At 53.6% G+C, this 23,400-nt stretch overlaps 1 protein-coding gene across 3 annotated transcripts in view; it reads left to right on the top strand.

Moving 5' to 3' along the window:
* Window positions 1-23,400, top strand: part of RNF220 (ring finger protein 220) — a 216,878-nt gene that overhangs the window by 119,802 nt on the left and 73,676 nt on the right. For all 3 annotated transcript variants that reach the window (XM_082054613.1, XM_082054611.1, XM_082054612.1), the window contains one exon: window positions 13,269-13,398. In XM_082054613.1, coding sequence (XP_081910739.1) covers window positions 13,269-13,398 — 130 coding nt within the window. The remainder of the gene's footprint in view (window positions 1-13,268; window positions 13,399-23,400) is intronic.

Here is a 23,400-nt window from a genome sequence, read left to right as displayed (position 1 = left end):
CAAGAGACCAGCCTGGTCTGCCTCTGTCCCCACCGGCTAGGAAAGCCACCAGCACTGGTCCCTCGCAGAGGGATGGAGAGGTGTCAGGCCACCATTTCAGCACAAAGTCCCTGCACAGAGACGCATGGGACCCACAGCAGGTCGAGGACATCACCCCTCGCTCTGCTGAGCTGCAGGTGTAGCTCTGCCAAGCCCCAGGTCCTTCCTGCCTCCCTTCCTTGAACTCCCTCCAGCCGCTCGATGGCTTCGTGGGGCGCGTGTGCTGTTTCTCCTCTTTGCTCTCATACACCCGTCCCCAGGCAGGGCCATTCCCCCTCCCTCAGCTGTGTGCCATGGCCACCTGCCACGGGACAGCCGCCCCAGGACGGTGTCTGACGAGCTGTTTGCTTTAGCAGGAGGGAAGAGCAGCCACGGTGCGGAGCGGCGGGCGGCCGTGACGGCACGTCTCCCGGCCCGCCGTGCGACAGACTTGGATGCCGAGAGGCGCGGAGGTGCCAAGTGCTGATCTGGCTTTAGCGCCGTTGAAGTCCGTGAAGTTTGGATTTACACCCGTGGAGGCGGGGTGGGAACTTGGCCTGAGGTCTCCGTGCTGTTGTAAAGCTGAAGGAGCCTTCGGACCCACCACCAGGCCTTTAATTGGGGTGGGGGATGTGGTGGAGGAGAGGAGGGGTGAGGCTTGGGGTAAGGGGAAGGCAGCCCTGGTCTTCTTGGCCTCCTGGGGAAAAAATGATGGTTGCAGCAACTGTGGCCATCGTGGGAGGGATCAGCGAGGGTCTGGGCACATCAGAACGCAGAAAGAGCGAGAAACCAGGACTTTCAATCCCTTCCCCACACTCCTCTGCATCCCCTTCATGTAGCAAAGGCACATTTCCTTGTGCATCAGCCGAGGCACCCTGGGGCATGAGGACAAGGGTGTCCCTGTCCCCAGAAGTTGTGCCCACGCATGTCAGGACCATGTGTGAAATACCAGATCCCAGCAGCAGATGAATAGGCTGAAGCATCAGGATGTGTCCCCGCGGTGTGCTGAGCATCCCTCTCTGGGGAGGGGAGGCTCTCAGGGCAGATTTCACCTTGTGCGAAGGGGTCAGGGAAAGACTCGCGTGCCACTTAAATCCCACTTAAGCACTCTGCACTGGGGGGAAATTAACTCTCTCCACAGAATAAGCCATCAAGAAAAACTGATGTAAAAATCTACGCTGGGCCACAGCCGAGCCACACTTCTATTAGCAAGTAAAAAAATATTTCCCATCCTTAGAGTTAAATGAGCCAATAGTTCAATCACAGAGTGAAAAGTGGCAATAGAGACGGGGATGCTGAGTGCTCAGGTATTGGCAATCTATGCAAGGAATTACAATAAGCAGGACTCGCCTGTTTGCCGTGTTTAGGAGCAGTGTTATTCAACAACCTATTTGCAAATGCCATCTTCCAAAGTCCTTCTTTCCCCCTCGTTAAAGTTGCGGTGATAATAGGGCGATTACAGTGCAATAAGCTAAATGCAATCCATTAGTGGGCATCACGGCCGTTTTTAGATCTAAAAAAAAAATATATCAAAGCTGTTTAAGTTTACTTATTACGCACATTAAAGGCAGGCAGCAGGGTCTGATCACAGACAGCACCACCCCGCCCGCCTCCTATCCCTGCATCTTGTCCCCCCTCTATTCATTAGTGGTCACAGCTGTGCAGTTGGCCAATTACTTGGGAATAATAAGTAAATTTTGCAGTAAATTAAATATTAATTAGACCTTGGCAGGTTGTTTTGGTTTTTTCTTTTCTATTTCTTATTTCTCTCCCTCCACCTGAAAATGGCAAAAGGGATGTGACACTGTCATCGTCTGTGTTGGCACGTGGGTGACAGCGGGGAGGCTCTTCTCCGGCCCTGTGCTCTGTCTCCTTCACGGTGGCTTATAGCGAGGTCTTCCCTGCTCTTCCTAGAGTGTTTGGTGCTGCTGGGCCAGGATTTGTGAACCCATCCCCAGCGTTGATGTCACCTCCTTCTTTACCCTTTTCTGGTTCATCAGTGGCAGACTCCAGGCAGGGTCCTCTGGCCAAGGACTCCAGGGACAGAGTGACGTGGTCTGTCTTTGCCTGGTCCCGTGGAAGTCACACCACCTTGAACAAGTGCAGGCCCTGGGGAAAAAGCCATGCAAATGGTGTTCAGGTGAAGTCGAGACCAGATCCCAAGCGAGGATCAGCTGGGAAGTGCAGTTCCTCAAGCTAAGCAAGGTGGGCTAGTTTTGATGTTGCTGACCTATTAGCATATATTAAGGTTTAAAGAATGAACACAGTGGAAAGGAAAAGTGGATGAAAAGAGCAGCTAAGCTCTGTGTGGGAGGGATGAGAGCCTGATGTGGAGGGAACACCTGTCCTTGCTCCGGAGCTCCCCAGGAGCACTGCAGAGCCTGGCACGGGAGCCCCTGGGAGCCCTCGGCACTCAGGGCAGAAGGGGAAGATGCTCTGGTTGCTCACCCATTCCCTGCAGCTAATTCTGGTTGGAGCTGGTGTCCTCATCACCTGGGCTTTGCCTTCCTGGGGTGCAGCATCACCTTTGCTCCGTACAGCCACGCACGAGCCTGGAAACAAGGAGATGGGAGTCTCAGCATCCCACCCACCACCCGTCCTTCCTCCCTGGCACTGACGTTGGTGTGAGAGAGGAGAGAGCCTTCTATGCTCTCTGTTCTTGCTAACCTGCTACCAAGAGTATCTAGGGCAGGAATGAGCTACGTTAGCAAAGCCAGAGTAATCTGTGCCTGTCAGCAGATCCCAAGGTAAAAGGCTCAACTTGTCTAGCTCTTGGATTTATATTTTACTAACAGCTCTGCGGGCTGCCTTGTGATGCACCATGCACCAGTTCGCCCCTGGGTGCTCTTGAGTGCAATTAAGTTGTTTTGATTTTCTTAAATGTAGTTTGACAGTATGCAGGTTAGGTTTGTATTTTATTTACAGCTTTTACTTAGGGACCAATAAAACCCCAGCTGGCTAATGTGAGATCTAAAACTTGTATCTCACTCTTTGCCTTGGATATCTTTTCTATGGTAAACTATTTATTTGCGTTTCATCTTGTACAAGCTCCTCTTTCCATGCTGAGAAGCTGAGAGCTCCAGGGGCTCTTTGAAGACTATTTGCTATAGGATAGCAACTGGAATTCTCTTTAAACATCCGCGCCTGCTTTGTCCTACAGCTGGCCCCTTGGTGTCAACACGCAGTTTTGTGCAAGTTTCCTGTGCAAAGCTAACATTTGCACGCTCCCCTGGCAATTGCGCTTCCAGATTCCTCTTGTTCAAGCATATCCCATCGTTTATTCTTGCAAGCGTGAGCAGCAGTTACTCCATGTGCCAAATTAAAGGCGGCATCAAGGCCTCTTTAAAAAGGAAGATTTGGCCAGGTTATGAATTACCACTGTGCTGCTCGGGTAGGAGGAACGTGCTGCGTGACCTGGGTGGCCGGTCAAAATGGTCCATGTGTGGATTGCAAGTATGTGGCCCCCCAATCTCTGAGCCTTCAGGTTCTCATCACACAGTTAAAATGCCACAAACTCTTCTTGGAAAAGGTTATTTGACGGCAGGATGAGGCGCACACGTGCAAAATCCCAGTGCATTTCAATGTCATGCGGTCAGACATCTCCACCTATGAGCATCCCTTGGACGCTGACCCTGCTGTGCCAGCGGAGCACGTGTGAAGGGTGAGGTGGCATCAGGCTAGTGACACAAATCACGCTAAAAATGCCAAATAGCTGCGTTTACATGCATTCGCAACCCAAGGGTCGTGCTCTTGCCATAAAAAGGAAGATGAACCCCAGCGAGATGGGAGCGATGTTCCCGAGGATGCCTCTGGGAGGGAAAGATCAAGAACTGATGCTTGTAATGGCCTTGGCTGCTAAAACAGTCAAAATAATAATGGAGTGGGGAGGATGCTGGAGGGGCCAGATGCAGCCCAGGGAGACGTGTGACGGGTGCCCGTCATGTGCCGGTGTGCCTGCCCGGTGACACGCTGGTGTGCCCATTCTCCCTGGGATGCCACAGGCCGTCAGTGTGCATATCCAAGCATCCAGCCCCCTTTAAATCCCAGCAGAGACTTCTGTTCTGTGGGTGGAAACAGCCAGGGCAAGCTCTAGGAAAACAGAGAAGGGAAAATGTTTTCTTTCACTCTCTCTGTTTTCCATTCTGCCCTTCCTTCGCCATCTCACGGCTCTCTAAATTCACGGGAGCTCTTCCTCAAGGTGAAATGAAGGCTCCAGGCTGCGTTTGGTGGTGCTGGCGGGGGGGGTGAGGGTCAGGGAGGGTTAAGCAGGGAGGGGGCAGTGCAACAAGGCGGCCTGATCTAGTGATTAAACAAAGGGATTCAGCCAACATGTGTAAAATTAAGTGATCAAGAGTTGATTACAGAGTGCATTGATTGTGTACTGATGGATTAAACAGAGTCGTGCTCGGGATGCGATTTTCCGAGCTGGGCACGGAGAGCGCAGGCAATCGACGTGTTGGCCAGAAGGACCCGCTTCTCCCAAGCCCTGGCTTTTATACATTCTCCGGATAAATCTGCAGAGAGGCCCGTGGAATTATAATCGATTATCCATTTCTCAAAGTCACTTAAGGGCCCTGAGCTACAAGCTAAAGTGCCGGTGCTGCGAAGAGGCATTGGGTATGCGCCGGCATGTGCAGGTGCTGGCGCGAGGGGAAAATGTGGCAATGACCCTGCGTGCTGCAAGCTGATGAATCTATTTTCTTGTAGGAAATAGTTTTGACAGTTCAATATCTGTGTTTTCGATATGTGCCCCACACACCCCCAAGGGAGGAGAGCCGAGGAGCCGCAAAGTGGGGGGAGGGAGTGGGTGGGAGGCAGGGAAAGACTCTACCCCATCACCCCTTCAAATTATAGGCGTATCAGTATATCACCAACTTAACAGGCTGCCCTCCAAGTCAAGGGCATGGAGCAGCGTGGCTGCCTGTGAGCAGCTGCTGTGGGGGCAGGATGGGGCTGGAGCCCCTCTCGGGGTGCCTCACTGGGCTGAGGGGGGACCCGCAGCAAGACCCCAGCCTGCTGGCATTGGGGTGGTCCCCAGGGTGTTGTTTCACTGCCACTGGTGAAGGCAGAGACCCGTTTCCAGGCTGATCCTATCTCTCAGGATGCATCCAGATCCTTCACCAAGGACCCAGAGGAGCAGAAAGATGGGGCTCAGACCCCAAAAGTGCCTGGGACATCAGACCCCAGCTCTCTTATGAGCTCCCAGCCAGACACAGGGATGTTACTGTGAAACTCTTACCTTCTCCAGTTCCCACTGCCATTATTTTTTGGCAGCTAAAGAAGGCATTTTACGCCAGGTCTTTCCATCCCAAGAGCTGATGCAGAGCATGGATAATCAAGGCACACTTTGGCAATACAGCTGTACAGCTCCTCCTCTCCACCCTCTCCCATCCAGCCAGCAGGAACCCCAGCTGGTGGGACTGGTACAGCAAGGTCAGAACCTGACCTTTGTAACAGCAAATGGCCAGAAGCCTGTCAGTGAATGTCACCCAACTGCCACACCTGGGTGCATAGCCCCAGGCATGCTGGGTGGCTGAGGAAGAGGAGGGATGGTGATGAGGCAGAGCTGTTCCCTGCACTCAGTCCAGCCGTGGCTACACACACGGTGTCAGCAGCAAGAGAGCGCAGGAGCGTTTCTGCTGTGCTGTGTTCACTGAAGCCAGGGACCCCACTGATGCTTGGGAGACCCACCTGCTCTCCAGGACTTGTGTGTTTTGGAGATGAGGCGGTGGGTTGGAGGAGGCTCCACTTTCACTGCCAGGGCAGGGGATGGATGGCAGCAGGAAGGTCCAGCTCCGCGGTCCTGAGCTTGCCCAGACTTACACCAGCACACGTCAGAGAAGCTGGAGCAGAGAAGAGACCATCTGTCTCTGTCCATGGTCCCCGCTGTCCAGGTTTGGTCCATCTCCAGCGCAGGGCAGGTCACGGCCGGGCACCGACGTGCTATCCCAGGGGAAGCTGGCACGGGCAGCCTGCCAGGCCAGGAGCCACCAGGGAGGAGGGCAGGGACAGGGATGGGGGCAGCGCAGCCCCTTGCCTTGCTCCCAGCATTTCCCCATTTTTCTCTTGTGAAGCCCAGGGAGGCGTTTCTGCTCCGCTTTGTGGAGCCACGTTGAGCCCAAGAGCAGCACTGTGGGGACACAGGACTGCAGCCCGTCCCAGCGCTCCTCGTCCCCTCTCCTTTCCAGGTCCCTGTCACAGTCTCCCTTTCCAGCTCTCCTGCTGGCCCATGTCCCTCTCATCGAGGATTCATTGTCTTGTCAGCCTCTAGTTAGCCGGCATGCGTGCGAATCATAAATTACCCCACCCGGGCCTCTGCTATGCTTCAGCACAGACAAAAAAATTGCACTCCATCACCGTGTCTCCCGGCTTTTAGTGGTATTGATCAATGCTGCTCCCTTCCCGCCCCCCCCGCTTTTCATTTTAACCGAGCCGGTTAAGTGCAGTATCTTATTTTGTGCTGGGACAAATGAAAAGAATATTAGCAAGGGCTGAAATATATCTCTTTTTTATCTCTCTGCTACTTTTTTATTGAATCTTTCTGAGTAGGTGGCTTTCCGCAGGATGACAGCCTCATGACAGGCTCCTCATTAGAGCCGAGACAGTAATTGTGATGCATTTCCCTGCGCGGCCTTTTCACTTCTCCCCCCTCTCCTGCCTTTCCTCCTCTCTCCTTTTCCCCTGATTTGTAAAGTGATTGGATGTACAGACTCACTCAGTTTCTTAAATTATTGCCCAGCTCAATCCATCTTCCTTTGCCCCACGCCGGGCAGCCGTGATCCCCACAGATGGAGACCTGGGGCCAGGATCGCGAGCAGTGGGGTTGGATGCTCGGAGGGGCTGCTGGGCTGCCAGCTCCCATCAGGAACGTGGTGCCAGGCCCAACGGGATGTGTGACAGCTTTTGAAAAGCTCAGGGTGCTGCTTGAACACGTATTTTTACCAAGCAGCCCATCAGATCACCCCCGCTGCCACTAGCTGCGTGGCAGCAGCCCTGTGTCGGTTTACACCAGTTCTCAAGCATCCAGCTTGCCCAGGTAGGCAGCCACAAGAACAACTCTTTTCTTTGGATAGAAATTAATATTTTAGCAAGCTTTCCCGCCTCAGATCCCGCCGTAGTTTTTAGCCTCAGGAGAAGCAGGTGTATTTGCTAAGCTGCTTGGCAGCTGGGCACCCGACCAGGGAGCAGTGCTGGGGATCAGGCCCTTGGTAGGGATGTGGGGGGCTGAGTTTGGCTCTTCACTTTATCCCAGTTTGGTCATGAGGTTGTAAAGGTCCTTTGGTCCATCTGTGCCTCTGTGTGTTTTATACACCTCAGCTGTCACCCACCCCCGTCCTCCTCTCTGTTGGGTTCAAGGCAGGAGTGGCCCCATGCTGTGTTCAGCACAATTTGAGTCCAGTTTTTGCTGGTGCCTCACGACAGCTTTGTGCTGTGACACAGGAGGGGAGAAGTGACTCCAAAGCCTTTTCCTACATGAAAAGCCACTTTTCAAGACCTCTGTTCCCTCACTGCTTGCACAGACCTCCAAAACCCATATGTTCCAGTGAAGGACAGGTCTGCCTGACACAGGGTGATTCCTCAGTGATCTGGATGTGCTCGCTGCGCTGTGGGGTGTTTGCAGAGTTAGGTTGTGCTGTGGATATGGTTTCGGCCAGATGTTGAACCCAGCTGGCATATGGCTCTTCACTGCCCTGTGCAGGGCAAGTGCAGGAGGGGCCAGAATCCAGGGTGCACGGCCCCAGATAAGCAAGCCGAGGTCTGCATCCCACACAGCCAGATCTGCATCCTGCATAGCCCAGGTCTGCATCCCGCACAGCCAGGCAGGAGCCCGAGGGAGGGGAAGGGCCTGCTGGAAGGAGTGGGACATGCCCCAATCTCAGGACATCACCCCATGCAGGTTTTTGGGGGCCACGTACCTTTTGGCCCCAGATAAAACCAGCGAGATCCAAGGCAGTGCCCGGCAGGCGGGATGCAGCTCCACTGGGAGCACCCCAGGAGATGGGAGAGCAATGAGCAATGTTATTCCTGTTCCATCACTTTATTACCAAATACTTTTTTGCCCCTGCTGTTATTCTGGGGTGCTCTGCACTGATATATGAACCATCTCTGCCTTCCTCTCCCCGCTGTTGTCATCATCCCCCAGCATCCCCTTGGCTGCCACTTACTGTCAGGCTCTGCGAGCCTCATCGGCTGCGGTGCGGGCTTGCCGGGAAAAGAGTGAGCATTTGGCTATTTCCAAGCTAATATGGGGCTTTCTTTGAATTATTGTTTTTTGAGCTGGAAGGAGCGGAGGCTTGTCACACGAGATATCTGCTATCAGTACACAAATAACAGCAAGCCCATCATTGAATGGAAAATAATCGCCGCGGAAACTGAGTTGCGGGGGAGCCGGGAGGGATTATTACAGGCACTGGCACTGGCGATGCTGTCAAGGAGCCTGTGTCAGCACTTCCATTACCACCCACCTGGTTTCAGCGCGGCCCCCGAAGCGGCGCACGGGGCCGCGGGGCCCCAGCATGGGGTCATTTCTATTCAGAAGAGTTTCAGATCAACTGGCTTTGATAGGGTTTAAATGATGGAGTGTTTAAGAGGGAGAGAGAGGAAATAGGAGGGTGAGATGGAAGGAGGCATCTCAGAGGAGGGGGAGTTTGGTACTCAGACAAGTGGAAAACAGTTTGAGATAGAAGAAATCAGGAGTTGGGAGAGAAGAGCTGGTCCTCCAGTGGCAAGTTTCAGATGGACACGAGGAAGGATGGCTTGGAGAGAAGATGCCCCAAAACCCAGGCGGATGCCCCGAGGTCTGCCTGGCAAAGGGCTGTTCAGCAAGGATGAGCGCAATCCCAGTGGGGAACATGTCCCCATCAGTGCTCCCTGCCCGCTGCCACCGCCTGTGCCACCTGCGGGAGGCACTGGGCACTCAGCAATTGAGTTATGAACAATTTATCCCATACATTTGGCAGCTTACTGAGCTCCTGGGCAGAGCAAGCCCTCACACCTTGTAAACTTCACTCTTTCAGAGTGACTTGGGAGCATCGTTTACTCTGTGCTGCGTAGTGACAAGGTGCTGTATACGTCATGGCTGCTGGCAGGTTGGGTCCCTTTTTTCCCACTTAAATACTGTCCAAAACAGCATTTCATATTCTCCTTGTGAGGGGAAAACTTTCCCTTCCAAGTGACCCAGTCCCGACCTGCAAACACCTCGCAGTGCTGTCAGCCCCCCGTGCCAGGGCACAGAGGTGGGGGGGGAGCGGGGATGGCTTCATCCCCTCACATCTGTTCAGTGCCACATTCACATCCCTGGTACCTGAGCCCAGAGCGTAGCTCCCGTTAGCAACTGCTTCTTGGCAAATTAGTCCAGACTCAGGAGAATTGTGTTGGATCCGTATCTGTGTAACTGAGGGCAGGATCTGGCCCCTCAATCCCCAGCAGGACCAGGAGGTCTCAGTTCGGTCCCCACCTGGGCTGGGATCTGTTTGCAAACACCCTCCGATGGAGCCCGTGGACACATTCCTCCACGCAGGAGTGTGTCTGCGCATCGAGCCCTCTGCTTTCAGAGCAGGAAATATTCGGTTTCAACACTTGGAATTAAACATTTCCACAGAGCCCAGGAGACCATGCAAACAGCGGGAGCACAGAGGCTCTGCCTTTTCATCTCTCTGGCACTGGTGAGCAGGGGGTCGGCAGTGGTGAAAGCACGGCGGAGCTGAGGAGGGTAAACACTGGAGCTGAGCCTACCGAGTAACCAGAGAGTGAAGGGGAGAGAGAGGGGCAAAGAAAACAAAAACACAGCTGCCAAAAAAACAAAAGCCTGAAAAGAGCTATTCAGGGTCTCCCAGGAGCAGGTTTGGCACAGGGCAGGGATGGAAGAGCAGGGAGCAGTCGCTGCTGGGGCAGGCACAGGTCCAGCCTGCTCGGAGTTTGGACCCTTTGTTTTACCCTGGGCAAATCAATACCCTCTGCTCCCTCAAGCTGGGTAAGCAGCTACACCCCAATGCAGTCCAGCTGCAGTCCAGCCACACACACAATGTGCCATCCTTTGCTTCTTCATGGGTACCAGGATGCCTCTGCTCCAGAGGGGAGAGGCGGGATGTACGCAGCTCCCTGCACCTTTGCATTCACAACTAGAACCTGAGGACTCGCGATGCCCATCCTCTACTTCCCTGTGACCCAGCATCCCACACCACAGAGCTGGGCACCACTGCCCAGCGTGAGACACCACAGCGTGGGCGTGTGCTGGGCTCTGGGGCTCGCTGCGGATGCGCCCACCTCTGATTTGGGGAGACATACCCCTCCAGCAGCCTCGGTGGCACTGCAGGCATGCAGCGGGGTTTGCAGACCTGGGGAGGTTTGCGTAGGTGTCCTGCTGGCACAGGAGATGATCCCTCCTTTCTGCTTGTCATTCGTGCTTAGCCCCACTCCTGCAAAAGTGCAGTTGTCACCCCCTTGGGCCAGGAGCTGGGGTTCCTTCTGTCTCCAGCTTTGCAATCTGTACACCGGGGACTTGGCTGCATGTCTGGGTCTCTGTTCTCCTGCCCCTCTGGAAGCCCTTGCTTCGGTGTGAGCACCAACCTCCCACGCTTACTGGAACAAGGGGATCTTCCCCTGCCGTCACAGGAATGTGGGGTGACAGCTGTCACATCCTTCCTTGGCATGACTTCATCATTGGTGTAGCTGCTGGGTAAGGCCACTGCTGCTCATTTCTGCTGCTGGCCTGGGATGTGGTCGGGAGTGGCCATGGAAGGCTCCTTCCCACAGCCCAAGATCCCTCTCTATTGCCCCAGCTGTTGAAATCCAAAGTCACCTCTGCTTAAGGACAAGCACCCCATGGAATAACCCTGAAGAGCATGCAGGGAGCAAGGACCTGGGCATGCAGGAGCTTAAAAATCATCAGCTGGGTGCAACAGAGCTGGTCCCCAGGATGGACGGCAACTGCACCTCCTGGTCTGAGGCTGCTGCGGTCCAGCATTCTCCATCACCTCTCCCTGCAAACAGACACCCCTGACCTCCCTGGAGAGTATCACCCCAGGGATGCTCAACCTCCAGTTCACCCTCCGGTGCTGCTGAGAGCATCCCTGTCCCACCAGCCCAAGCCGTGGGTGGCAGGCAGGGGGGACTCGCGGGCCCCACAGCGGTGGCCTGTGCTGGGAGCAGGGAAGCGGCGCGGTAGGGCGGAGGGCAGCCTGTTTACCCGTCCATCTGCACACCCCACAGCAGGGATCCAGCAGGATTTCCCGTCCACTCAAAGGCTGCCTGTTTATTTTGGGAGGGAGACGCAGACAGCTCCATTGTTTTGCTGCGAAGTTGGGGTTATAAATAGCAGGTGGTCGGGGACGCTCCTGGGCTATTTTGGGCCCCCGCTACACAAAAGTGGAAAAGCTCCAAGAGGAAGGTGGAATTACTGAAATTCCGACCTTTCCCGCAAGGGTCAGTAGGAGCTGGTTGTTTGGGTTTGGGTTGGGTTCTGGGCATTATTTAAACATGAGGTAAGGAGGAGAGAGGAGGATGTTCCCAGTTGCATGAGCTGCTTGCTGTATCCTCCTCTCTGCCAGGAAAGTCTGGGCAGCAGGGATGGGGGGCCGAGGTGCCTGGGGGGCTGTTGGGAGCAGCTCAAGTCCAGAGGAGAGACTGGCTGGGTTTTCCTTCTGGCTCTGCAAATGGAAGAGTTCCCAGTGGATGGAGAAGCTGGGGAGACAGGAGATGCCCCATAGCACTGGCCTGCTCTGACTTGCCCCTCATGCCTCAGTTTCCCCCATCTCCTATAGGGAGGCTGAAGAAAAAGGCAGGCAGTGACCCGGGGACAGCCCTGCTCATGCCAGGCACATACACTGTGTCCTGCTGGAAGGCAACGATGAGCCAAGGTGACTCTTAAACTTATTTCAGACCTTTCCTCTCATTAAATGCCTGTGCCAGGCGGTTATACAGTGAACAGCAGGGACCCAGTAAAGCCACTCACACCAGTGTTTGATACTTTGAGAAGGTCCATTCCTTTAATGGGTATTCATTTAACTGGGCTCTGCCATCATTAGGAGTCATAAAATGGCACCTTTTGGCTCCCGATTGGAAGGCCACAGCGCACGCAGCCCCCTTGTATCCAGCACTGGCTGCTTTATTGTGCATTACTGCCTCCCACTCAAATTTAACCAATTTGATCCATGTCTAATACATAAATAAATAATCCAGCAGGAGGGTTCACGTTAGACGACAACGGGCAGCTATAAAGCATGTTTCTCCCCGCCACAGCCATCTGAGCCAGGCTCCGCACGCCCTCTCATGAGCAGAGCTGCTAATACAGCTGGGAGAGGGGGGCCTGGAGACCCGTGCGCTCCTCTGTTTTATTGAAACTTCATTGTTTGCTTTAGAGTTTTATTTTATGTTAAATAGACGCTGTATATTCCTTACAGAGGGGGCAATAAAGTTTCCAGGCTGGAGGAAATTGGCTTTGGAGCAGGGAGCGAACCAGGGAGATGTGGCTGGGTAGTGGAACAGCGGGGAAGATTGGGGGTGAGGAGGGTGTGAGGCAGAGCCCCACTTCCAGGGTGGCCCCAGGGGCTCAGCCCAGCTGCAGGCACCCCCAAATCTCGCCCAGGGGTGATGCAGTCCCAGAGGAGTCGGGGTGAGGACAAATGTGGGGTCTGGAGCTGTCGGTGGTGCGGGGCGTGCAAGGGGACAGGATGGGGACAGGATGAGCAGTCCCCGGTCACCAGCAGGGTGGCCCTGCCAAGCATCCAGAGCTGCTCCCTGCCCTCCTCATCCCGGCACTGCGGTGTCTCCTCTCCTACCAACCATTGTGTGCCCATGGAGAATCGCTCTGCCCTTTGGGGAGGGCCATCCTGACCCACCTAACTTCAAGAGTGCCAAGAAGGATGAAGAAAGCTCTTAATTTACTGGTTTTAGTTAATAGGAACAGGTAGTGCTGTGTCATCTGTCTTCCCCAAGTCACAGCGCCTGCACTACAAACTGGGGAAGCCAAGGTTGCACAGGGTCAGTCCTCATGTGGCTGTTGCTGCTCTCCCTGTACGATGGGAGGTCCCCTGGCCAGGGCTGGGATGCTGTTGTGGTATTGCTGACCCACTGCAAAACAGAGCAGTCCCTGCCCCAAGGAACATGGGATGGGGAGAGAAAAGGGTCTATACCAGGAGAAAATGCCCTGGTTTCAGGCCTCAGCTAGGACAGGGAGCAGGGCAGAGTACAGGAGATGCTGGTGGCAGCTGATCAAAGCTAAAGCTTTCTCCCCTCTTTTCCTCCCACAGGCAAAAAGAAAGCGACTTTGTTTGACAGCCAGGCTCCAATCTGCCCCATCTGCCAGGTTCTCCTTCGCCCCGGGGAGTTGCAGGAGCACATGGAGCAGGAGCTGGAGAAGCTCACCCAGCTGAACATCAGGTAAGCAGCTCCCTGGAGTCCACCAGCATCCCCAGTTAGCCAGCCGAGGCACCTGCAGACGGCAGAGGAGATGCTGGTACCCACAGCTACCAGATATGAGAGATCTAGTACTAGTAAGCAAGGCAGAAATGTTTCTCTGGGGATCACCGCAATGGTAAAGCCAGGCAGAGATGCCACCCAGTAGGCACAGACACTCCTTTCCCTGGGGACATGTTTTTGGGTGAGCAACTCTCCCATTGCTCATGTCCCATGATGGAGCAGCAATGGTGTGCACTGCCCCTCGGTTGCCTTCAGCTCCCTTCTGCTTTCCCCAGCACAGAAAAGTCACCTGTTTAAAAAAAATTAATAATAATTGCATTTTAACTGCTAGCAGTTATTTAGGAAATGGCTGCAGCCAAGAGTTGGCAGATCCCTGCCCCTGCCTTAATAAAACTCAGCAGCCTTGGAAAAGAGCGTGTTTATTTCAATTATTAATGAATTCCCCGGTCATTAAAAGGTGAGGAAAGGAATCACGCTGCCGACTAGAAGCAAAGTTACGTCACCAGGTGGTAGGAGAGGAGGGAGAGTGCGTGTGTCGGTGTGGGTGTGTGTGCCAGGGCAAGGGGTGACCAGGGCTGTGCATAGTGCTGAGGATGCAGAATCCATCCCTGTCCAGTGTGGATCTGCTTTGCAACTGAGCAATAGCTGATGCAGATGAAGGGAGAGGGAGAGAGCTTTAACTAGAGAAACAGAGACCTCCCAGATGGGTCCCAGTGGGCTGAGATCTCCAAAATTTGGCACCTGCAGCCTCAGGCTGAGATCCACATCCCCCTCGCGTTGCAGAGGAAGATGGAGAAGGGGGGGCGAGCAGGGAACAGGCAGCCCATTTATCCCCCGCGACACCCAGTCCCCTTGCGAGTGTAATTTATGGTGTAATTTGGGCTGCATCCAACTTAATAAAGGGCCACTGCAAATTAGTGAACAGGTTTAAATGAACAGAAGCAATTAGTGCTCGGAGGAGCCCATCAAAGAAGTTGGGCCAATATCAGAGCGAAACTGAAACCGCAAGCCAGGAGCGGAGGCTGGCTGGCGCGAGGCGGTGATGGGAAGGTGGCGTTTAATGGGAAAGGAAAGGAAACCCTAAATCATAAAGTGTGACAAGGGCCATTGTGGGCCAGCTGACAAATGAAAAAGAATGGCATTATTCCTTTAAATAACAGCAGCAGTTAGAGAGGAGACAGCTCTCCCTGGCTTGCCCTCACTTCCCCGGCCCGCTCCGCTCGGCCACGCAGACGGCAAAGAAGAATCAGAGGTCTTTATTAATTATTAAATAACGACTCCCTCCATAGTGTGATAGATAACGCTCAATCTAGTCGATGGATTCAGGCGATGGAGGATAATCTGTAACACAGCAGCTCTGCACGGGGATGGTCTCTCCCAGCCTTGGAGGGGAGCGACACAGGGGCCAGCAGGCAGCAGCAGGCAGGGCAGGCAGCAATGGCAGGCAGCAATGGCAGGCAGCAATGGTAGCAATAGCAGGCAGCAATGGCAGGCAGCAATGGCAGGCAGCAATAACAGGCAGCAATGGCAGCAATAACAGGCAGCAATAGCAGGCAGCAATAGCAGGCAGCAATAGCAGGCAGCGGGATGTGAGCGTGTTGAGCTCCTATGCACTGCCCAGCTCCAGCGGGGTGGCTCGGTCTAGCGGGTGGCCCCTTCTCCCATTCCCCCACCTTTCCCGCCTGGAGGAGCCGGGAGCAAGAACACATCAACAAGAGGAGAGAGAAACTAATAATGATCTCAAATAACCCAATAAACATAAAAATAAAATGTAGGCCTATAAACGTGACGGGCACCGGCCGCCCTGGCCTCTCCCTGCCAATACCGACTCGTTACTGAAATGGCTGAGCAGCTGTTACTTATCAGTCTGATGGGGAGAAGCGAAGCAGGGGGCTGCTTTCCAGGGGCCTTTTTTTTTTTTAATTTAAAGAGGATACAGCCAATCATGGCTTGTGCTGTTAAGTTTTAATAAACCTTAATGATTTGCAACAAAAGCATAAATTTCCAGCGCTCGGGGTTAGGAAGGCAGATCCCCTCCTTCCCGCTGAGCCTGCAGCACCGGAGACTTGGTGGGCACTGCATCAGCTCCCACGGCAGCACTGGGCTCCCCGTGTGCCGGTATATCCCCCACGGCACCACAGCTGCAGGGCCATGTGGTGGGATGAACCTGCCCAGATGCTGCCGTAGGGTCAGATCCAGAGGAGGGGAGAGGCTGGTGGAGAAGCAAGGTAGAGGGGTTGCCCCGCACCATCGCCTCTGATGGGTGTTGAGTGCTCACATAGGCTTTTGGGCATCACCAGAGCTCGGCAGTGATGGAGGAGGAGGGCAGGGGAAGGAGGAGGAGGAAAACAGATTCCTCCAGGTGACCGCCGGAGCTTTTTGAGGCTGAGATATGAGGGAGCTGTAGGAGCCAGCTGGATGCTGCTGCACATGATCCCTGCTCTGCAGGAACCTGGGGTTGCATCCCACCCACACCAGTGCATCCCCTCACTCAGCTGGCGTGGATGGGGTTTGCTGTCCCCCAGTGATAGCTCTTCTCCCCCATGGCCAGTGCCAGTGTGACTGTCCTGGCCTCAGGGCAAGGACATCTCAAGGTCTACCCAGCTGCAGCATCACAGAGCGAGGGCAGGAGGAGCCATGCTGAGTTGCGGGGCAGCACCCACCCGTGCCAAGGGGCTGTGCGTGTCCAAGGGATGGACACCAGCCACTGGACTGGTGAAGAACATCACTCAGGAGGATACAACCCTAGTGCAGGGTCAAGCTTTCCCTTGAAAAAGCGGATTTGAGTGGGAATGCGGGACCTGAGTTTCTAGCTCTGCTGCCTTCTTGGTGCCTGCAGCCTCCCAAAGCACGGGGAGAGACCGGCCCGTGTGCGTCCCATGGCTCCTCCGCCCCGCGCGGGTCCGGCTGAGCCCTGTGCACAGCTCTGCACGGCAGGACAAGGCTCTCTGAATGCAAATTTCATTTCTGAGCCACTGGCGCTGTTTCAAGAGCCGCCAGCCTCCGAGCCCTTCTCGGTGTTACATATGTAACAGCCTCATTGAACTTGACATGTCAAATTCAGGCCATTTGTGCAAAATCTCCCTTTAATAATACCGTTTCATTTCGCTCAAATGAGACTTGAATGCATGTAAAATGGAAAAGGATATTTAAGCGCTAACATTAGGCAGATGTCTTGCCAGAGGCCGATTGAATATATGAGATTTTGAAGTGCTTAACACGTTTTCGGTGCTCCCTTTTAGAATATGTCACCTGGCTTTCTTTTTTCTCCCTGTCCTTTCTTTTTTTTCCCCCACCTCTTTAAGTGAAGGGTATAAATTGAAAGAAAACAAAACTACAAGCTTTGGCTTTATGGGGTTTAACTCTTGCCAGGCAAGACTGTTGGTATTCCTCCTCCAAAGAGAAATTACCTAGGAGCTCCCCTTGCCAGAGCACAAGCACAAAGCAGCAGAGAGTGGGAGGCGGGCGAGCGGCAGCCCCACGGCGCAGTACACGGGGATTCTCTCCCTGTGCTGCATGTACAGCTCAGGGAGCAAAAGGTGCCGATCCCCAGATGAGCAGCAAAGTGCCACCAAGGTAAAAATAACAAATAATAACAGCGACTCTCTGTGTACACCCTGTCCCCCTAGCCAGGCTGGTCCCTGCAGAATACATGAATATTCTTGGCTTGTGTGCATGAGGCTAATCCATGCACTAGATACAAGTCTTCCGTCCTCACTCAATTTATATTCACCTGTTTTACACCTCATCCGTGTTAAACACTTGCAATAAAGCACATTGAAATGTGAGGCTCTTTCTGGAGTTATCAACGGCGCCAGCTCCAAGCTTCAGCTGGTGCTTCAGCTGCAGGCACATTTCGGGGAGTGCAGGCAGGCACAACATTCGAGAGCAGCACCCATGGGTGTCCCTCAGGACAGGCACACACACACATCCCCGTGGGCATATGAGTGCATCGCTGCGTATGTCACTGCAGGTAGATACTATAAGCGGAGGTGTTGGCGCACCGGGGGGACCCTTAAACCCTGTCTGCTGCTCCCCAGGCAGTGATCGAAGAGGACAACCTGCTGAATGGGGATAACGGGGGAGGCTGGGTGGAGAAGGGGCGAGTTGGGGGCTGTAGTTTCAGTTTGATGTGGGAGGAAAGATGAATTTAGGGACAAAAGAGGGGGAAAGGAGGCAGTGGGAGCTGTGGAACGCACCTCAACTGATGGTCCCCCATGGGTCCGTGGTGCTTTCTGAGCCCTTGGCTGGTGTTTGGGGAAGAGGTATTTATTGGCCATTTAAAAAACCTTAGGAAGTCACATTACAAATATCACAGTTGCTGAGTCAAGCACTTGAAGGTTGGGAAATGTGCCTTTTAAGATGCTCTGCTCTTGAAAATGCAGTGCTCTTTTTAAAAACTTTATTTGGCAGAGGGCGTTTTTATTTCCCTGTGTGACAGCGAGCAGATTCTTCCCTGCTTTACCAGCACAAACCTATGCATCACAGCTGTGATTTCACCTCCCCAAAAGGATGAGGTGTATCATTAGAGCTGGGGAATGGTCCAGAGGGTGGAGAAGTGAATTGGACCATGCCCTTTTGCAGCTAAAGGACGGTGCGAGCTCAGATAGGACTATCTCAGCTCTTTCCCCTTATTTAAATGGGTTTCTAAGCTTAGCAGATGTAGCCAGCAGTACCCTCATGCCACGTTGTGATACTGCCCATGCTACGGGGCTGGGCACAGTGGTGCAACCGCTGCCTGGGGTGCTCGGCAGGTGCCTCCGGGAATGGATGCGTTTGGGTGGGTGGATGGGGGTAACGCTGCTCTCACAGTGCCCCATGGCTGTGCGAACTCTTCCCTTTTTGGTTTCTCTTCCTTTCTTTATTCTGCATTGAATACTTGTGTCTTAAAGCTCATGCCCACCTGTCGGCTGTTCCCAGCCTGGGATAGCAGCTCTCATTGCTCCTTACCACCATGCCAGGGGCACAGGGAGCCATACCTGCACACCCAGTATCTCAGGAGCTCCTGATTCCCCCCAGTGACCTTTCTGGTGTGTCTGGGAATAATTTCTCTTCTGATTCTCTGAGTACGAAGCATTTCCCAGAACACAGAGGGCACTGGGGTCTCTCACCTTGGTGCAAATGCAAAGTGCTGCAGGCTGTTTTCCGGTGACCTCAGAGATGCTGTCACAAAGAGGGAACCGAATAGTGTCAGGGCAGAGCAAGATGCAGTGGGAAGGCCTGTTTCAAAGCAGGTTAAATACCCAGATGGGGTATTTAGCTTGACTCTTGGAACTAGCTTAGTTTCATGTCAGAGTAAAAGAGCAAACCATGGGACTGTAGCAGCTCCCACTGCACCTCTGCCCAGGCTTAAATCTTCATCCAGCATCCCTCGGAACCTTCCTCTCCCTCATTTGCCCATGTGCTCTTTTCCTCTCACTCTTTTTAATCCTCACTCCCTTGGCAGCTGAGGTGGAAGCAGAAAGTGCTGCCTCAGTTCCTGGCACCACATTGAGCATCCTCACCCTGGCTTGGGGGGGCTTCAGCTCAAGGTTTCCTTATGCAGAGAGGCACGGTGGTAGCTCTACTTGGGGGACAGAGGCAGCTCTGGGCCTGGTGGGATAAGAAATAAGGAGGAAGCTGGCAGAATAGCTAGAACATGAAGGTTTTGGGACCCTGGGAGATGACATGGTCATTCCAGCCAGGGTCACTGTCCTTGAGGGAAGTCTCCAGCCACCTGGAGACACATTCTGGATTTCACATCCTTTCACAGGTTGTTTTCCCCGTGTTTTGTGGTCTTTCTGATAAAGTCATCCCATGCTAACCCCTTGGAGTCTGCAACAGAGACTCCTGCTGATGGATGAGGAGAGAAGCCACCATCCTGTGGTCCCTGCACACCCAAATTATAGGTGCTTTCTGTGTTACTCCTGGTCAGGATAAGGACCCAGAGCAAGTTATGAGACATGGCTCAGACCCCTCTCCTGCTCAGGGAGCCCTGTGTTTAAATACGGCTGCTCCTTACACCGCCCCAGGCAAGGGTTTGCTTCATTTCAGTGGGATCTGCTGAGCATTGTGTTGTCCCAAGGGGCCCTTGGAGAAGACCTTCCCAGCACGGGCAGCTGCTCTGGGAAGGGCGAGCAGCCGCACTGCCAGGCCCAGCAGGATAAATAGAGTGTGTAAAACCCAAATTAGCTCTGTTGTCATGTGTCACATCAGGGTCATGGCTCTCGCCTCAGGTCTCCTCGATTTATGCCTGAAGACTTTAACTTGATGGCCAGGTACTTCCCCAGACTTCTTGTGCAGCAAACACTGCAGGTCCCCCAGCCTCTGAATGGGTGAGATTAGAGACGTTTCTGAGCAGGAAGGGTTTCTTTTTCAAAGATCCATCAAAATACATGCTGATTCCTTTCCTTGCATGCAGTAGACATCTGAGAGCGCTCCAGAGAGGGCAAGGAGCACAGGCCAACAAGTGAGCTTGCAGCTGGGGAAGAGCAGGCATTGCAACCTCCTGCTCCTCAACTTCTCTCCTTTTTCTTCCTTCTTTTTCCTTCTTCTTTTTCCACCTTCTTTTCCTTTCTTCCCTTTCTCCCCCTCTCCTTCCCCCTCCCTCCCTCTCTCCCCACCCCCCGGTATCAAGGCGACATCTCCAAGCCAAGTACTTTTAATTTCGCCCGTGGCCCTTGCTGACACGGTGGATATGCACAGCAAGTTAAATTCCCGCCTGATCAATAAAGCAGAAGCAGTGTGTCCGACTGGTCGATATTTTTTTATCTGTCTTCAGCCCAGTCCTGCTGATGACAGCCCCCTGCGCTTCAGCAAAGGCACTCAAGGGCATCGGGCTTTGGCAACACAGCTCTTTTTTTATTTAAATTCAAAAAAAAACCCCAGATGCCTACAAAAAAAAAAAAAAAAGAAAAGAAGTTCACGGAGTTTGGCCTTTGCTTAATAACATTTTATGATTTATCTTAATTTTTAATTGAAAAAAATTTGCGAATTAATTGATTTCTGGGACTTGCCAATTAACATTGTAATTGGGTGCATGATAAATTTCGAGGGAGCATCATTTTTCTCCCTCTCCTCCTTGTCACTGAGAAGGGGAATCGCGAGGGCAGCTGCTTCCTACCCGTACGGCCCCCGCTCCTTCCCGAGGTGCCGCTGCCCTCCTCCCCCCTTGCCACTGTATCTTAAAGAAGGAACAAGAAAGCTAATAAAGTCGTGTTATTAGAGTCTTGCCAGAGGTGACCCCTCAAGGCATAAATCCAGGCTGGGGAGATGGTGGGGACAGGTAATCCTAAGTGCCTGATGGTGCTTTGCGAGGTGGGACTGGGTATGTGCCCTGCAGCACCATCTCCCCGGGCCATGGGGAGGGCAGCCAACCCACTCAGGGTCCTGGGGGCTCTCCCAGAGGGTGCTGGCGCCCCTAAGGTGTTCAACAGAGCAGTTCATTACCTGTGATGTTTCCCCAATGCTCTCCCCAGGTGCAAGTCCTGACATGCATGAGCCTCCAAGCCCAGATGCTCCAAGGGGAGACCCAACCGCAGCACTGAGGTCCTAATCCCAAACACCCAGGGTCTGCGCCACAGCCAACATCCTCCAGCAAAACCAGGCTGCTGGGGCAGGGCTGGTTCTTGAGAGCTGCTGCTTTGCTCTGGGGGCTGGAGCACCATTGGGGGGTCATTCACATCTTGCTCTGCTCTACCCTGAGCCCCCTGGGCAGTGGGTCCTGCCCCACAGCAGCAGCAGGGCATCCTATGCCACCCCACGGCAGAGGGGCTCTGCATGACTCTGTGGTCAGTGGTTTCTGGATTCAAGGCACAGACACATCTCCAGGTGTGTGGGAAGCGGCATCACCTGAAGCTTATTCCAGCAGTGTGATTTCTGGCAGATTCAAATTAAACACACTCCACCACCAGAGGAATCCACCTGTAAGTGTCAGCTTTTCGGTGACACCTGAACAGGGCCACCTGCCACCCTGGGGCAGCTAACAGGGTCACAGTCCCACATGGGGTGTGGAGAAGCAGGAGACATGGCTGCTGCCAAAATGAGGAGTGAGGAAACCACATTGTGCTGGGGCAGCGAGAAAAAACAAGCCACACCTGGGAGGGCTGGGTTGGAGAGTGGAAATACCAAGTAAATTAAAGAGTGCCTGGTGTCTCTAGTGCTTCTCCCACTCAGTTCACATGCTTATGTGGGCCACCTCATGGCAGCCAGCTGGGGTGTCCCATGGACCGTCTAAAGCCCATGAGCCTGGAGGGGCTTTGCTGTGCATTCTGCAGCCCCTGCTACACCTCCATGTGTGCAGGGGATGAAGGATGCCAGCCTGGGAGAAGGGTCCCAGGCTTCCTCAGCAGAGCCGTGGATGTCTCCACCGGCCAGGACACCAGAAAGGCCAGGAGCAGCCCAGCTCCATGTCTGTCAATGGCAGGGAACCATGGGGGACAGAGGGAAATTTATGAGGAGAGGAGTCTGTTTATTATCTAGCAAATGTGGTGCTGCTGATACCGTGGATTTATCCTCTTTCATCCCCCCTCTGATTTGTGTCCCTGCCCCTCGCTGTGGCAGATTAATCACGGACAGAAAGGGAAGAGAGACCCTCCAGCTTTCTCCCATGCACTCAGATGGTGGGAACGGCAGCAGCCTGGACCCTTCATCCACGGCTTCTCCAGCAGCTGTGCAGCTGCCTGTCCTGCTTAGAGACACCCGGTTCCTCTCCTCCTGTGGCAGAGCCCAGGGCAGACAGAGCAGCCGGGTGCTGCCTGTAATCCGTGAATGAGAGCTCTTCTCAGGGGTCAGACTTCCAGGGTAGCACAGCGGGTGAGAAAAGTTGTGGGTCGTGTATCCCCTCACTCATGCAATGCCTTGAAAGCGCTGTGAATGCTCCTTGAAGTGCCTTTGCACCGGTGGTAGCCAGCAGCCCATTCCCTGACTGCAGGGCTGGGGTTTGGGACCTCAGAAGGCAAAACCCTCCTCTGCCACAACTGCGGGAGCCTTGGGAAGGGATGCATGGAAACCCAAGGGTGAGAAATAAATCTTCGGTCAGTTATTTGCCCTTAAGCAATGCATGCCTTCTACGGAACCTCTTCTGAACTGCCACGTGAGCTGGGAATAATTAAACAGTCATTACAGCCACTGTAGCAAAGAGCCCCCCAGATCAATCTCATGCATGACCTTTCCCTCCGACTTTCCTCTTTATTTTTCCAGCCACCTCCTTCTCAAATAGTGAGAGAGAAATGAAACAACTCATCCACCCCGGCCTCCTGCTTCTCCCTGAACATGTGGACCATCGCATCCTCATCCAGACATCTGTCACCTGCCCTGAGTGGGGCTCCTGGCAGGGACTTGGGGCACCAGAGCTCATAAAGAAAAATCCATTGGGGAGAAAGAGCCAGGGGTGCACATGGGACAGAGCAAATAGACTGTAGGTGCAGAGCATTTCTAGTCCTGATTCCAGCATCTTTGTCAATTTTTAGCACCACTGAGCCTTTTTCCCCTTCATGGGATGCAGGAGGTCTTCTAAGCAGCACTTGGAGCAGGTGCTGCTAGTGGAACCACGGCAGGTTAAAAACCCCAGGGTGCATCCCCTGCTGACACGGATCATGCTCGTCCACACCAGGGGCTGTCACCTCAGCTAGGTGACGATTTGGCTTCATGTAGCTTAAGAAAAAAACAGAAATCAAACTCCCATTTCCTTATTTAGGCTTTAAGTGACACTTCCACTTATTTAAGCCGACATTCACAAAAATCCAATTCTCTCTCTAGCCAGCGACTGCTTATTTACGGCTGGTGTTCCCATCCACACAGCCCTGCGGGCGGCTTCTGCCGGGGCTCCCATCCCAGGGCTGTGTGTTTGTGTGTTTGAGCTGCAAGTCCTGCAGCTGAAAATAAATTGTTTCCGCTGGTATTTTTTATAAGAAATACATCAGTTGGCCCCAGCCTGTAGAAACCTTTTGGCTTTGTGGGATCTCATGCGGGAACTGCGTGTGC

The sequence above is a fragment of the Streptopelia decaocto genome (assembly GCF_964273445.1).
Source record: "Streptopelia decaocto genome assembly, chromosome: 5".
Lineage (NCBI taxonomy): Eukaryota > Metazoa > Chordata > Aves > Columbiformes > Columbidae > Streptopelia > Streptopelia decaocto.
Note: the sequence above shows the minus strand (reverse complement) of the source record. Positions and strands in the feature narration are given on the sequence as shown.